Here is a 17,008-nt window from a genome sequence, read left to right on the forward strand (position 1 = left end):
TGACCATTATAATTAAAATACACAATTTACCAGTAAGAATAATTTATTTTAAAAAGCCATTGCATTAGATTTGATATCATAGTGGTGTAATGATATTTTGTACCGTCATACTTTTCTGTATCAACATTTTAACTTTTTAATAGTTAAAACAATTGATCTTATCTTAATATGGCAAATTAAAATATATTATTTTCTGAAGACCAGAAATTTAAGATTTTTCCAGATCTTCATCCTGCACTAAGTCTTAGCATATGCCAAATATCAAATAGGTTTTAAGATTCCAGCAAATTTATATTCAAAACATAAATATACACTTGCTACAACCTAACATCCACACTTTTTCCACTTAAATTTATTTTAAAGAAAATACAGATTGAGTGTTTTTTCACTTATAGGCCTATGATAAATTTAAATTAATGGGAACAACAATTTTTAGCATCACAATATATGATTTTTAAAGTTGAAGTAATGTTTGTGAATAGAGAAACAGATGGCTGAGGAAATAGGAATAATGGAGAATTGGAAACCTCTTTCTAGATACTATTTTTGTCCATCACCTAAAATATGGAGGGGAAAAAAAAAGAAGAAGAAGAAGAAGAGGGAGCAAGCCAAAAATATATGTGATTAAGTAGTGAAGTGTTTTTTAAAAAGAGCTACTGTGTTTTAATTATATTTTACTTAGCAATGGAAAAGAGACTCTGGAACAATCACTCCTATATCTAATGATGATTATTATATATTGTTATCTTGACAGTTAAAAATCATACCGGAATACACACTGTTACTTATTTTTGAGTGTTGAGATAGGAAATACTATGCTATTCATCATCATCAAATGTTGCTTATTTTAATAATTTGATCCCACTTATTCTTCTAAAATATTAAGTTTTAAAATTTTCATCTTGAATCATCACTACAGTATAATAACTGATTTGCAAATTAGTTATTCTAGGACTTTCAAATGTTAACATTCAATCATATCTTTCCTAAGCTTTGCCATAAGAAGAAATGCATGTTCCTTTTAAAATGGCCTATATAGGTTTGGTCTGAAGTTTTTTGGATTAGCAGAATGTACATCAGAATGCTGTTGCATCATTGACAGTCACTTTTTAGTAAAAATATCTGAAGGAGAAAACTATGGAACAAGAACTAATTGGGCCCAAATGCCTTTTACAATAGTTCCAAAATGTAAGACAAGGAGATACTGTTACATTAGCTGTACACAGAATAGCCAAATTATAGAAAAATTATTCTTAAGGACCAGTGACGGGTAGTTTGGATAAGGATTGGTGGTGTTTTACTTTAGGAAATCATGTTTCCAAGGCATAAATTTTAAACTCAGGGCAGACTTCTTTATCAGCAAGTTGTGTGCATTGTACATTTGGAAGAAACAGGGGAGTAGACTGTATTTTAATATGGTTGTGATAATTTGGTTGCATTTCCAAAGTAAAAATTTAACACTATAAGATGTCAGTTTTGCTCTATAATGAACTATCACTATATATAATTAATCCCCAAAACTAAGGCATGTAACTAAAATAAAATTAGTCAGCATGATAATTGCTTTATATGGTCAAGGTAAGGACTTATTTTTTTCCTAAGTAACCACTGTACTGATAAAATACAAAGAAGAGCAGAAGCTACACCTCCAAACATGTCGGTGATTTTTTTTTTTAGCTTTCACCTATCAATTCCAGAAACTGCCCCATTATTTTCATGTTGAAAGATAATTAATATCACTTTAATTATACCAATTAAATGTGTTTGAGGTCCAGGTAAATCATTTCTTCTTTCATAGTATTGGTTATATGTAGGATTTCTTCTTAGTACACAAAAGAAATGACGGGTAGTTTGTATAAGGATTGGTGGTGTTTTACTTCCTCCGCAAAAGAGCTGATATTTTTGGCCGACTGGTTTTTGGGAGAGGAGGGGAGGGAGTGAGAGAAGAGAAAAAGGCTGTGCATAGAATCATGGAATAGGCCTACACTAAAATTCTTCCTTGACCAATGAGGATGGGGGCTGAGAGAAAGAGAGGTGAGGTGGATTAACTGAAGTGTAATAATGTCAGTGCATTTTTTTTTTTTTAATGTACAAACTCTTTCCCCGTCTCCTTCCCCCTCCTTGTATGTGCTGGTACTTCTGGACCGTTCAGAAGCCATTTTAGAACTCAGGAAGCAAAATATGTGCTTTTGCAGGTGCTGTGGTGGCAAGGATAACCTTTGCTCACTTGCGGGGTGTGTTACCATGCTCTTATTTAATGTCTTTGAGAATTAAAGATAGTACAGAAAATTCCAAACCCACATCCTAACACCTGAAACTTGTACAATGTTTCTGTAGCAGATGGCAAAACATTTCACTGGAACCTTAATTTACCGAGTCCATATCCAGATCTGAAGAGTTTTTATTCTTTGAGACACCGCTTGAAGATTCATACTCGATATTCGGATCTATTCCGGGTAAAAACAGAACAAGAAGACCCCTTCTAGGTGTTTTGCATGCCCGGGTCCCACCCAAAGTGCCGGCGGGCCTGCAATCTCTGTATTTCGCGCCGAGGGTCTTTCCGAAAGAAAGTGCATTTTCTGTCCAGGACGACTAGCAGTTTGGGGGCGGGGAGAGGCAACATCACAGGGCAAATTCCCGAATAGTCTAAGGGGCTGTGAAGCCTGAGGTGCATTTGCCTCCTCGCAGCTGGACGCAAGGCTCGGAGCCCGACTGTCCTCAGCTGTCACGGGGGGGAGGAGAAGTGAGCGCTGGCATTGGCTTTGGGCGTGGATTTGCTCCAGCCGCCGCGCCGCGTCCCGCCGCCAGCTCACCTCTGCCGGAGAACTAGGCACTCACCGGCCGGCTTGCCCCTGCTCACAGGTCGCCCTCCGGCCCCAGTCCTCAAGCACAGGTCGCCGGAACCATCCAGTGGGATGGCCGCCGCCTCCTCAAGGACCGCTGCCTGAAGGCCAGGGCCCAGGGACCCTGGCCGCCTCGGTAGCCCGCAGCTCCCGGGGCGCTGTAGCAGCGGCCGGCAGGCGCCGGGGCCCGCTCCCCCTCCCCGCCCCCAGCTCCCGCCTCCAGCCCGCTGCGAGGTGCGCCCGCTCGCTCCAGCCGGCTGGCGCAGCAACGCACACACTCACTCCGAGGGCGCCTCCAAGGTTACCCGCGGGGTGGGGGCTGGGGCAGGCTTCGGCCACTGGCCTTCTCCGTTGCTTTCCTATTGCCGCGGCCCTTCCGCCGCTCCTGGGCGACCGAGATCCAAACCCCGAAGCAGAAAAGGCTCCAAAGTCCGGGGAGGAAAGTCGAGCTGGGAGGCAGACAGACGTCCGGGCGGGGGGCGGCCTTGGTTGGCTCTGGGCGCCCGGAGAGCCGGGTCAGGCGAGGTCGCGGCAAGAGGGGGCTGTGGCTCCGGCTGGCGCGCTCTGGGCCACGCAGCCTGGGCCGGGGGCAGCGCGCAGGGGCTGCAGGCAGCACCAAGGCGCCCGAGACGCCCCGGGCCCGATGGGGGGTAGAGACAAGCGGGCGGCCAAACCTGCCGAGGAAACGAACTAAATAAAAGGAGACTGTTATTTAAGGCGCGGAAATTTGAAATATTTGGACAGGAAGAGAAAAGAAAAAGAAACCTTAGCGAGGGAGGGAAAAGAAAAAAAAAAAAAAAAGCACAACGCGAGCTAACGGTTTTGAAACTCCCCCACCCCCACGCCGGGCTTTTCTGCGCGCCCTGAGGGAGCTCTGGGCTCAGCTTCCTCACTGGGGAGCCGGAGCTGCCGTTGGCGTCTGGAGTGTTTCGAAGGGACAGAAAGGATGTCTTCGCAGCCCCAGCGTAGATGGCTTGGCTTAAGCTGACAATGGGCAAAGCTTTATTTCGGGTCTCAGGCTGCAAGATTGTCTCCTGCCTCTCTGAGTAGGTCCCTCCGTGGATGGGTTTTTTTTTTTTTTCCTTTTTTTGGGGGGGCGGGGGGAGCTGCCGTGTAAAATTACAACAGTCTCAAGATAGCAAGACCGGGACTTTCCCCCTCGGAATCTTTCGATGAAGGTAGCTCAGGGCAGTCAGGAAGGCCCTTTCTCGCTCCAGCACTGTGATCTTGCAGCGCTTCTGAACAACTACTTCTACACCCCCAGCCTGCCCCGCCCCGGCAAAAGCCAAAAGCACCTTTTTGGGAACTGAGATTTCGAAACCAGTCCCGGGCTACGGATTCCACAACGTTTTTACATCAACGTGATCAGGAAAATTTATAAGATTACCAATTGAATTGCTTTCCTGAGATGGAATTATTTTATCTATTAATCACTCACCCAGGGTAGTGTGTGTGGAGGAGCTCATCACCTCCTTGTGAGATATGTAATGTTTATCAGAAAACTACTGATTCACTACCGAAATAGGGTAAAACGAAGTTTGCTCAGTGGCTCAAAGACCAGAATGTGGCATGAGGTGCTGTTAGTGTCACCCTCCTCCCCCAGGTATAAGCTTGAATTCAATTTCCTGGGCAAAAACTGAGCCCGAGTTTCCAGACTTGGAAGTGGACGCAGTGAAGAACTGAATTTGAAAACGCTTCCCTGCTTAAGTATCATCCATCCTTTATACAGCGTTGTCTCCTGGGGGTGCTGATCACTCTACCAATTTGCGCTTGCCGCCCCTGCTCTGCATCTGAATTAGTCTCAGACCCTTCTCTACCTCAGCTCGTTACAAATTCGAGCCCATTAAACTCAGCAGCACCTTTTCTTCCATCGTATACATTTCTACACAAAGTCTTGCTGAATATTGTCGAGGTTTTTGAGAGATTGAATAATGGTTTTTCATATTTCCTAGAGGGGGACCACATAACTCATTTCTAAAATACTTAGATTAGTAAAGCTATTTCCTCAAAGAGCCAAAGATATGTGCCGATGTTTTAATGCTTAGCAAATTTTAGGCTAATGAAGAGAGAGAGAGAGCTCCCACTCCCCTTACTGTGCTCCAACCTCTTAAGAATAAAGCAACTGTAGAAGTACTCCTCTCCAGCTTTATAGACACCCTATGCCTTTAGGTTTGAATTTCCTAAAGAGTAATTTTAATGCTGAAACTTGGATACTGAAAGGTTAATTAAACTCCACTTTAAATTCAGAAACATCAATCTTTACAGTTGCAACTTGTAAGAAGGGTTTTTATTTTTTAGTAATAGGCTTGTGTTTAGAAAGTATTCCATTTTCTCAAGCAGTGTATTTTGTAGGATGATTCTGGTTTTAAAATCCAAAACACAACAATTTTTCCTTCAAAACATCCCAATTTCTACTTTTTTCTAAACTTTAAAATTAAATATTTCAAATTTAATATCATGTTTCTGTCAAAAATAAATTTATTCAGTAATTTGTGCTTGGGGGTGGCAGAAGTTGCAGTCTTATTGTACTTAAAGAAGGTGAACTTTAGTTATAAGTGAAAAGGATAAAATTTCTTCTCCTATATTCTTTTAAACTATCATGGAAAATAAATTACCGAAAACCACTTGCCTGCGACCATTCCAGTCCTTGTTGGGGCAGGTATCAGAACCATATCCTTCAATAAACCTTAAAGTATTCTGTTCTTTTTGGAACCAGGGCAGGGAGCTTATAAAGCAGAAGGAGGGAGCTTTCACATAAAACATCTTTGTTCATGTTGGAGGTGATGAATAAAGTATTTATAAATTTATAAATGCTAACTGCATTGAAATCCTTTGATGAAAGTCTTTAATTAAAATTAAAGTAAGTAGTAGATGCTGGACAATTCTCTTGGAAATTTGAGATTTCTATTTCACTTAATTTTTTACATTTTTATCTAAATGTATTCTTAAGAAGATTTTGTAAGCCTTTATTAAAAAATTTTGTGGAAATCAAGTACCAAATATAAGAGTGGCCTATTTACTTATTGTAAATGTTTCTATATTTATTATATTGCAATTAAGACCCTTACATGTATATATAATTAGTTATGACCCTTACATTACATTTTTTCTTGCTGCACTTTTAATCCCCTAAAAACTTGTATTTGCATTATATTTTAAGACTTAGCATTTTGTAATGTCACATTCCTGACATTCAGGGAGAAAAAATGTGATAGTATACTTAAGGTATAATTTTGGGAAATGTATTATTTAATCAATTGTTTCACTTTGTGATCTAAAAACAACAACTAGGGAGAAGCACTTTTAAGGTGACATTTTCTTTTAAAAATTACTTTTAGCTAAAATATATTTGTTTTCAGATCGCTACTTCTGAAGCCTGTTTTTCAACTATTAAACTTAACTTTGAGAAAAGGGGAAGATCGAACATTAAGAAACATTTTGAAATTATATTGAAATAATTTCAGGTCTTCAAAAAACGTTGTCCTTATTTTGTTGTGAAGAGAAATATGAGGCACCAAGTAAAATCTTTGAGGGGAGACACGAGGAAGAAAAGAATAACTGAATCATCAATAGAATAAGTCTAGTTTTTTACTTCGACTGTTTTTCTAATGTTGAGACTTACAACATTGTGAACTTTTAGTACACTTCTTAGCAAGTGGCAAACTATGTGGGGATAATAGAATGGAAAACACAGGAAAACACTGTCCTGTTTTGAAAAAGTGTTTTAATTAGGCAAAAGAAGCATCAGGACAAAACATTTTTAAAACAAAGTCTCTTAAGTTGGGTTTTGAGACTGGCAAAGGGAGAAGCGAGGAAAAAGTCAAGGCAAGATAACATATTCAGGAGAAAGCCAAAGCTATTTGCAGTTATGTGTTAGAACTCAGGATTTTGCAAGTGAAAAGGATATTGCTTAAATATGTTCATAAATCTAAGATTTCCATTTTGCATCCTGTGAAGATTGAACTAGCTGTTTAAAATATGACAAAACTGAGTTTTAACAAGTGATAGTAATATAGGACAGGCAACCAATTAACTGACAAAGTAGAAGGCAGTGTGGGAGAGCCCTCCCCATATTCATTGTAAATTCGAAGCTCCCTCCGCCTGGTTTCCCTCCATTAGGCTAACGACCTCGTTCCTCCGGTAGAGCCTGGCCAAGTCGCAGGCGGTGTCCCCCTTATGGTTCCGATGCCCCACTTTGCTGGCTGTGTGCTTCATGAGGAACTCCACCACAGGGAGGTGGCCTTCTTTGGCAGCCAAGTGCAAGGGCAGGTTCCCTTCATTATCCTCGATGTTAACATCAGCTTGGAACTCCAGCAAAGTCTGTAAAGTGTCCAGGAAACCTGCTCTGGCTGCATCATGAATGACAGCGAAACCAGTTCGGTCTTTCAAATCGGGATTAGCACCTCTAAGTAGTAGTCTCCTGGCAATCTCAGGATTTCCAAGTTTCATAACCTAGGAAAAAAGAGAAAATGGGAGAGTCCTTTAAGTTCTCTTACAAGAATATTTTAAAATATCCATATCTCCTATTTATATAACTTTATTTTTGGTGAAACAGTGATTGGGGAAGACCCACCTGGTGGGGTTTGAAGGGCTCAATTGCAGGAAAGAAAGTACTAGTAGGTAAAAGTAGAAGAACTCTAAAGATTGAGTTTCTATGATGGAATATTTTAAAGGGACCCCAAAGTAGGATAAATTGATCAGTAAAATAGAACCAGTCCAACTTGTGGAAAATTCACCCACAACTCAGTTTCCTATCTCCCATGAAGACTTGCGTATTTCATGAATTTATTAAAATAAAAGAAATGGAATTTGAGGGGTGCCTGGGTGGCTCCGTTGTTGGGCGTCTGCCTTCGGTTAAGGTCATGATCTGGGGATTGAGCCCCACCTTGGGCAGCCTGCTCAGTGGGGAGCCTGCTTCTCCCTCTCTGCCCCTGCTCCTGTTCCCTTTCTCACTGTATCTCTGTCAGATAAATACATAAATAAAATCTTAAAAAAAAAAAGAATTTGAGAATCTCTTGTTTGCTTGCTTATGCTCATAATACATAAAACCTGAATTATTAATTCTGAAATATTAGATGTAGATAAAATTAATTTTCTAAATAGCTACTGAAAAGAAATAAGGAGAGTGAGTTTCTTTTAACCCACAAAGAAGTGTTTCCACACATCAGACTCCATCACCTAATATAAAAATGATCTATTAAAACACAGGACCTGATATTTTCTTAAATTATTAATCTTCAAAAGTTTTTTCAAATATATATAGCTCAAATTTCCAAAGTTTTTTTAAAAATATTTTTTTCTTTGCAAGTTATTTCATACTGGCTACTGGGTGTGTTTGGAGCTTAGAATCATTTACCTGAAATTTTAAAATGTTACCGATTGTTAAAGTGTTAAATAATCAGTAGTGTGCTACATTGTTTATGATACTGATTTATCAAAGCTAAGTTCATGATACTAGACAGTTCATGTACTAGACAGGAGATGACTGCATGGCAACCATTCCTGAAAAGAATCAAACAGTTATCCTACTCTATCACTTACTGTCTCTTAAAGTTCTAACTAGCTTCCTGATTTTAAAGTGAGCAAACGAAGAGAAAATAAGATATTTAATGTGTATTTTGAGACAGACAACTTTGTCTTGTTGTTTGAGCATATTTAATAATCTGCTGGGGATGCCATCTTATTTCCTTTTGCAGCTATTATCAGACATTTAGGAATAGCTATTTGTAAACTGCCAACATTTTAAAAGTCAGAATGTATTATAATTTGCTATCAACATACAAATAATTCATATGAAAAAGACTTACCTACGGTTGTTTGAATACATTTCACTCTAATAGGGGTCTCTGTTATGCTCTCATAATTATAAAATATCTTGTAGAGAAGCATGCAATTATATAATACATGTAATTTAGTTGTGGAAAAAAATTTAGTCTCATTAACATGCCAGAAAATAGTTCAGCATTTTAACTGGTTTCATTTATATTTAGGTATATTCATAACAAAATAAATAGATTACATAGTGGACTCTCAAATGTTTATGAAATTAAATATCCATTGAAAAATACATACAAAGTTGTCTGTCTCTTTAAACTGTTTATTTAAAAAACAATCACAAAGTAAGTATGAATATATTTAGAATAAATAATATTTTATAAATGCAAACCATATAGATGGCCAAGGTATTACACTTCCCTGTTGACAAAACCCTGCTGATTTAGCCCTTCTTTTGGAGGCAGTGGGAAAAATGATATATATTTTATTTTTTGAAAATTTCAATAAAATAAACTTTTTGGTTAAAAATGAACACAATCTAATTTTTGCCACATCTATCTCTAGAGATTTAGTCACATTTAAGGACCTGGCCTGGGAAAAATAAGGGACAGACACCTTGGATCTCTGTAAAGCAAATGTGCGATTAAGGCCTTTGATACCATTCTGATTGAAAGCTTACACTAGGAAGGAGGGAAATATTTGCAACCAAGTTAAATGAACATAATTATAGAAGGAAATTTGCCATCTTCCACAAAAATAATATTAATATTGTAAATTGTTTTGAAAGAAAGTTCTTTCTTGAGTTATGACACAACTTCAGAGTCAGGATTATGCATACTGAAAATAAGTCTTGAGACTCCTGTTTGTGTGTTTCATTATATGTATTAAGGTTAAGCCACAATAAGTGGGTGTTAGTATATACATAAGTATGCTTAATATAAACAAGATTGACAAATTGTATTAAAAATGCCAAAACTTTGTTAATATTAATCTCCCAGTCTTCCTGTTCGTCAAAAGTCCTGTAAGATCTTATTCTGAACATGGGTTAAGTTGCTCATTCCTTGTGAGATTTATATAATCTTTTGGGTTTTCATAGGAAACTTTTCAGTGTGTTAAATTTGTAGCATTGTTATCACCCCAAAACCTATTAAAAACTATTGGGTGGACAAAGAAAAAAAAATCCCTATTCCACAGAATCTACCCGAAATAACAAGATTAAATAATTTAGTATCTATATATAAGCTTCCTTAACACTGAAAACTTTTTAAGATCAGTATATTGTTTTAAAATGCCCAGACTTAACTTCGTCTGTTAATAGTATATCTCCTGCCCCTTAAATTTCTAATTCTTGTAAAACAAAGCATTCTAAACCTTCTCCCCAATGGATTTTCAAAAACAGCTTCAAGTGTTGCATTTCCGAATAAGAACAGTTCATAAGAGTACCACCAGAACTCTGATAAAGCAACTATTTGAGACTACTTTGCCATTTTTCTGTTTCTAAGCCTTTCAACTAAGTTACATGATAACTAACATTCAGAGGAGGAAAAAAAATATCAGGTACAATACTTGGCAGCTGGACATGTTTCATTTCTTGCTTGTAAATCTAATTACTGAAAGTTAGAACATACTACCGCACAACCGCAGAGACAAAAATACTACAAACTGAGCTCTGATTAGAAAATTCAACTTTTTAATTCCTCCTCAATCCTGAATGGGTGGATGATATTACATTAACTGTGAAATGTACATCCTGTCTCCGTGCCCAGGCCACCCATTCCAAATGAGGAAAGGTCGTTTGTCAAAACTTGAAGCATTTGAAGGAAAAACACCCTCGCCAGTAGTCAGGAAAATTAACGTTAAAGTCAATTATTGGAGCAAAGCACGGAAACCACTAATAGCAGTGTATTTACTTCAAAAAATAATCATAATAATGTGTTTACAGAACTGTCTTAAAAAAACACACACACCTCGGCGCTGCTACAACTTTTTAAATCCCTACCGGCACAAAAACATTCCAAAAATTAAGACCAAACCTGGAACCCATTTGATATCGAGGATGTTGTTGAATTTGACGAGTTTGTTCAAAGTACGTCATTTTGGGGAGTTGGATCCACTTAAAGATATAAAATATGGCAACCAACTAGGCTTAAAAAAACAGTGAAATTTTGTACCCCTGGAAGCTTAAAAGCCGTTATTCCAGAAACCCGGATCACGTAGGCAACATTGTTGACCTGTTTTCCCCACCTCTCTGGATACCAACCTGCAGCGCAGTCCTTCCAAATCCATTTTGTGCATTGACGTTTACATTATTTTGCAACAAACTAGTAAGTTGCTCTAGGTCCCCCCTGGCAGCTGCAGACGCCAACTCGTTCCCCCAAGGCTCGGCCATTCTTTAGGGTCCTGACGATCGGGAAAAGATGAATTAGTTGTTTTTCTTTTTCCCTTTTCTTTTGCTCCTAACCAGGCTGCATGATGGCATCGGAGACTGACAGAAGGACTGGGATGGTTAATCTGGAGTAGAGCTTGGTAGTAAATACTAGTAAGATCAGCCTGCCAAAAGCCCGCCCCTCGATTCACACGTGATTATTCAGCAAAACTGAGCCATTGGAGAGGGGCTCCGCTCCTCGCTTTTTAGCTTAACCCCTGTGAAGAATTCTGGTGACTCAACAGAAAGACGCACAAACATATACATATTCCCGGCAAATTACTCTGGACGTAAAATGTAGGCAGAGTTGTCACGTATCTACACTACAATCTCTGTGAGGAATGTGCGCGGAGACTTAAGGGACTAGTTCAGGGCACAAAATACCGCGGAAGAAAAGACATTTCGGGGGAAAGAAAAGGCATTAACCTACCCTTGTTCACGGTGATGACTTGAGCCGCGCGAGCCAGAACCGCTGGGGCAGGTCCTCGGAGGGGCTCGGTCTCCATCCGTCTCACCGAAGGGGTAGTCCTGAGTCCTCCGATGCGGGGAGAGCGCCGCGGTGGCTGGATGCTGACGTGCTCCGGAGGGTTAAAGATGACCGTCAAAGGCAAACGGGAGTAGCAGTTCCGTGGCCCTTGGGTTATAGGTCTCCACGACTCTTCAGTGGCCTCCGCTTCTCAGTAGGAGTCTTTATTCGCGTCCGGGCCGGACTGCACGCTAACGCCGAGTGGGAAGGCTCCGTAGCCCGCCCGCTGGGCTGCCGCAGCCCCGCGGAGCTTCAGAGGCCGTGGGAGCCAGGCTCGGAGCGCGTCTCCGGAGACTGCCGGGCGCGCGGCGGGCTCCGGGTAAGTCGGTCATGCCGGCCCCACCAGGTCCCGGGACTCCCAGCAGCGTGAGGAAGGAGGCGAGTGATGCGGGAAGCGTCTATGGGGCCCGGGCTGCTGGGGCGGCGCGCGGCAGCATCGCGGCTGCACAGGGCAGCCCACCAGTAACTTCCCGCCTACGACCGAGCCAGTTCAGACTTCCCACTGCAGACGCTCATTGAGCCGCCGCCGCCGTCTTTTCCTTCCTTTCCCAGTTTTCTGGGGGCCTCCGGAGATCGGGAGCGACCAGAGAAGCGCAGGCCAAGGTCTGAGTATGGGGAGTCGCCACAATGCCAGAGCGCAGACAGTCCCGTCGCCCTCCCGGCGAGAGCCCAGAGGCTCCGACACCCGGTGCCACTTCGCCGACCCTTCGCTGTCCCCCGGCCTGTGCCCCAAGACTGTGCCGCCGACAGGGCAGCGGCCGCCAGCTAACTGTGCTCCGGAGCCGAGCCGGGCAGCAAGGCTTCCTCCAGAGCCGCAGCGCTCCCAGTGACAGTTTTTTTGTAGCTGGTCCCCCCCAAATCGTCGGTCCCCGCTCTCTTTGCCCCTACAGACACTTGAGCGTTGTCCTCCTTTGAGCGCTTTTCCTACCCTCCTTCTTTGGCTTCTTTTTTCACTCAAACAATTGCAGCTTCTGTTGCCGCTGCAGAGACGGTGCCGGTTTCTTCTCTCTTTTTTCCGACCTCATCAGCTTTTTTTGAAAAGAAAAAAATTGAGCGCTTTTTGAGTTGAAAAACCCGCCCCCATTTTAACGGCAGAGTTTTAAGGAGGCTCGGCTGAGTTGCAGCGCCGCAGGAGCGGGAAGGCCGGGCACCGCCCACGCACCGCCCACTGCCCAGGAGGCGCCCAGGCTCGCAGGCTCGCAGGCTCGCAGGCTCGCTCGCTCCGCCCCCAGCCCGCGCCCTTTCTCCCGCCTCCTCTCTCCCCACTGCCCTCCCTGCGTCTCCGGCACGGGTTCCCACCCGCCCGCTCTCCCGCCGCCCGCCCCACGGCCGGTCCCCAGCTGGATCGGCGTTCTGCCCTGAGGAGCAGGGTTTGGCCTCCACAGGCTGGCTAGCGGGCTGGAGTCTGCGACACGAAACCTAGGACTCCTGGAGCCCGCCGGGGGCGGGTGAGGGGGAAGAGGCTTGTTAATTAAGACTGCTGCGGAGAGCCGGGGCCTGAGAGGCTCGGCGGCGCTGGCTGCTGGAAGGCGGAGAGCGTGCAGGCGCGAAGCAAGTTTCCCCCGGCCCTGGCGGGGAGGCTGACTCGCCTCTGCGCTCCGCCGCTAGGCTCTCGAAGTTCGGGCGACCAGGCCTACAGCTGCCGCCGCCTCCTCTGGTGTGTGCACTGTATACATACACTCCGCAGCCTTTTCTCAGCCTCGGGCCTTGGCCTCGCACCTGCCAGATCAACGCCCGGGGTCGTGGTGGGCAGAGATGGCCGTCGGGGGGTGGAGGAAGAGACCCGGACTGACATCGAGAACAGTGCTCAGAAAAAGCAAACGTTTTTAATGGACTGATTTTTACGAAAACTAAGGACAAAGTGTAGGGAAGAAACCATGACGAACTCTGAACTCAGTGTTTCAGGGCCGAGAAACTGAAATGTTTCACTTCTTTGGGAAAAGGGAGAAAAGCAATTAACTTTAAAGCTAAATTTACAACAACTCTTGGGAAGCTTTTCTAACAAGGCCATTTCTTTATTGCCAAAGTTCTCTCTTTTTCTACTTAGATGGGGGCTTTTTTGGGGGGGGTGTTTAAATGTAAAGGAGTGAGTAGTTTGTTCCCCAATCGTTTATTTCACTCATCTGAGACACCAGTTGTCTGTACTTATAACCTCCTCTTTTAGCTATGTAAGATTAATTAACTACTGGTTTCTACATTTTTTGCTCTTAAAAATACCCAGCACGGTTACATGATGCACCCAGTGGTCAAAATGAAACCAAGCAAAAAATGACAAGTGGTCTAATTAGAGTAAGCAGATCCTCCAGCAACATCTGTACCCAGCCCCTTGAAGTATAATGGGAGTACTAGCAACAAAACACACCAGAAACATCTGGATAAACATCTAGCAACAGACTGGCTAGTACATAGAGGAAGAGTTGAAACTGGGAAGAGTCCGGCAGTGTTTTGACAGAAGTATTGAAAAAAATAACTGGAGCTCTTTTCTTAGGTAACTGAACTTGCATTGTGAATCAGGTATGAACTACAACACCAGAAATTAACTCCTCCCATTTCTTACATGTACTTAGACATTTCGAATTTATGAAGAGTTGCTTTCTGGCAATTATTATGGTTTCTTGCTAAGAGAAGATACTGTAATGAGAAAGAATCTTAAATTATGCTCATTATGTATAAATACATATGTATTATAATCTTCATGAAATACTTTTTGCTGAATAACTGAGTTATGGAAAATTTATGGTAATTTAAGATGCATAGAGAGCTAGACTAAGATTTTTGGAGGTCCTAAACTAACTGAAAAGATTCTGATGTCCCATCATTGTATTATGTAAATAAAAACAAAGCCAAAAAATAGGCGTAAAGAAGTCCAAAAAAATTCCAATTTTTCCCCACGATGACTACTTTAGTGCTTTTGCTGAGATATTAAATTTAAATTCTTTAAGGAAAGCTTTTTTGTTTTTTTATTCTGGCTTTGCTTGTATTCTAAAGCATGTGCTTAGCCTGCTTATTGTATAAACCACAACTGGCAGCAAAGAGGTTCAAGGCTTAGTTTAGAGAGCATAAGTAACCACCATAAAGTACCTCCAATGAAAATCTAATATTAAGTATTAGTTCACTGAAGTATATTCAAAGGTGAGTATCTCTGCCTTTAATTATTTTACATTCTAACATGGTATATAACAAAGATCCACAGTTAAGCATCTAATATATTGAAAGTAGTGGTTTCTCTTTTAGCATAATAATGACATGTCTTTCAAACCAAAAAGAGGCTTTATATTAAATAATAACAGTTATCGAAATCTTTTTTTTCCTCAGCAGTTCATACTCACTTTAAAGTGCTTATAGAAATATAATTTATCAGGGGTGTCTGGGTGGCTCAGTGGGTTAAGCCTCTGCCTTCCGCTCATAATCTCAGGATCCTGCGATCCAGTCCTGCAAGGAACCCTGCATCGAGGCTCTCTGCTCAGCAGGGAGCCTGCTTCGCCCCCTCCAACCCCCTGCCTCTCTGCCTACTTGTTTTTCTCTTTCTCTCTCTGTCAAATAAATAAATAAAATCTTAAAAAAAAAAAGAAATGTAATTTATCAGATTATTCTGTGCTTTTTCTCATTGACTCATTTATGCCATTTTTCAATGGTTAACATATGGAAATGTGTATGTGGCATCTGTAATTTCTTTACCTAGTATCAAAGTCGTTCTTTTTGTTGTATTTATAGATCCAACAGAGGTGGAAAATAGACTGGTATCCTCAGGGACCTTTTTATCATTTCCTAATTGTGATTTAGGCATTTTATTTCTGAGTTTCAGTAGACTTTTTTTTTTATATGGGTAGTCCCACCATCTATGAAAGTCATTTTGTAGGGGTGCCTGGGTGGCTCAGTGGGTTAAAGCCTCTGCCTTAGGCTCAGGTCATGATCTCAGGGTCCTGGGATCAAGCCCACATCAGGCTCTTTGCTCAGCAGGGAGCCTGCTTCCTCCTCTCTATCTCTGCCTGCCTCTCTGCCTACTTGTGATCTCTGTCTGTCAAATAAATAAAATCTTAAAAAAAAAAAAGAAAGTCATTTTGTAAAGTAAGTAAATAAATGCCCAGTAAGCAACTCAAATGCCTAACCATAATAGCAACAATTAACATTTGTATACTGTTTCATGGTTATAACATACAATACACACATTTAATCTTCACAACAAATCTGAGTTACATATGGTAATTATCCCCATTTTTTAGGTGAAGGAATTGAGGCTTGCAGAGATTGTGACTTAAAGCCAGTAAGTTAGTGGATATAGGATTTGGACTCAGAGCTTGGGGCCCCAAGTCTTAAGCCTATCCCACTTGTTAAGAGTCTAGGATCAGACACCAAGACTCCTAAAGAAATTAAATAATTCAATTAAATATATTTTTGATTACCCAGGTGTGGATCTAATTCTGTAGTAGCATTAATCTTCTTGTGAATTATAGTAGAAGTGAGTAGTGTTAAAAAGCTTAATTAACTTAACCAAAGGAGTAAGTCTAATACCACTATAAGTTATGTTGATATCATGTGCCCTGGTAATATATGATGTGGGCACATCACTTCTGTGGTATTCTTCCCAAATCCATAAACAGTATAATTTGGACAAAATTCTGGACAAACCCAAATTGAGGGATGGTCTATAATGTTCCTGACCACTATTCTTCAAAAGTCGAGATCAAAAAACTGTCACAGATTGGAAGAGTCTAAGGAAACATGACAACTATATATAATGTGGTATTCCGGATTGGACCCTGAAACAGATGAAAGACATTGATGTAGAAGGGCAAATAGAGTCAGGGCACCTGGATGATGCAGTCCGTTAAGCATCTGACTCTTGGTTTTGGCTCAGGTCATTATCTCAGAGTCCTGGAATCGTGTTCCACATCAGGGTCTATGCTAAGCATGGAGTCCACTTGAGATTCTCTTCTTCCTCTGTCCCTCCCCAACCCTCTATCTCTCTAAAATAAATTTTAAAAATGCAAATAGAGTCTCTAGAGTTTGATTAATAGTATTATACCAATGTTAATTTCTTAGTTCTGATAGCTGTACCATGGTTATGTAAGATGGTAACATTAGAGGAAGATAGATCAATGGTAAACACATATAAATATAAAATTATGTCATGAAAATTCAGCAAAATAATTTTATCACATATATTTGAAAGAAAGATGAAATTAAAGTTCTTTTTCAGACAGTAACGGTAAGATCAAAGAACATGGAGATTCTAGAAAAAAGTCTTTATTTGAATTAGGCTGCTTTGTGAGTTAATGTGGATTAACTATGAGAATGAATTAAAATTATTTTCCTTTGCTCATGCTTATGTACAGAAAATCTCTATACATTTTTATTATCTCAGTTTGTGAAATAAAATTGTTTCTAAGAAAATTCTGGGGAAATAAAAAATAAACTATTTTTTAATTCAATATTTAT

At 41.1% G+C, this 17,008-nt stretch overlaps 2 protein-coding genes across 2 annotated transcripts; one reads left to right on the forward strand and one right to left on the reverse strand.

Moving 5' to 3' along the window:
- The first annotated feature begins 1,553 nt into the window (after nt 1-1,553).
- On the forward strand, nt 1,554-6,265 carry LOC116568209 (translation initiation factor IF-2-like). The gene is made up of 4 exons (XM_032303733.1): nt 1,554-1,578; nt 2,338-2,456; nt 2,689-3,889; nt 6,203-6,265. Exons 1-3 carry the CDS (start codon nt 1,554-1,556, stop codon nt 3,535-3,537), a joined length of 993 nt encoding a protein of 330 aa, XP_032159624.1. The 3' UTR covers nt 3,538-3,889; nt 6,203-6,265.
- A 282-nt stretch (nt 6,266-6,547) lies between these two features.
- CDKN2C (cyclin dependent kinase inhibitor 2C) lies at nt 6,548-11,577 on the reverse strand. The gene is made up of 3 exons (XM_032302556.1): nt 11,474-11,577; nt 10,879-11,018; nt 6,548-7,295 (listed from the first exon to the last, which is right to left on the reverse strand). Exons 2-3 carry the CDS (start codon nt 11,005-11,007, stop codon nt 6,918-6,920), a joined length of 507 nt encoding a protein of 168 aa, XP_032158447.1. The 5' UTR covers nt 11,008-11,018; nt 11,474-11,577; the 3' UTR covers nt 6,548-6,917.
- Nucleotides 11,578-17,008: the final 5,431 nt, after the last annotated feature.

Source organism: Mustela erminea, chromosome 10 (genome assembly GCF_009829155.1).
Source record: "Mustela erminea isolate mMusErm1 chromosome 10, mMusErm1.Pri, whole genome shotgun sequence".
In the NCBI taxonomy this organism is placed as follows: domain Eukaryota; kingdom Metazoa; phylum Chordata; class Mammalia; order Carnivora; family Mustelidae; genus Mustela; species Mustela erminea.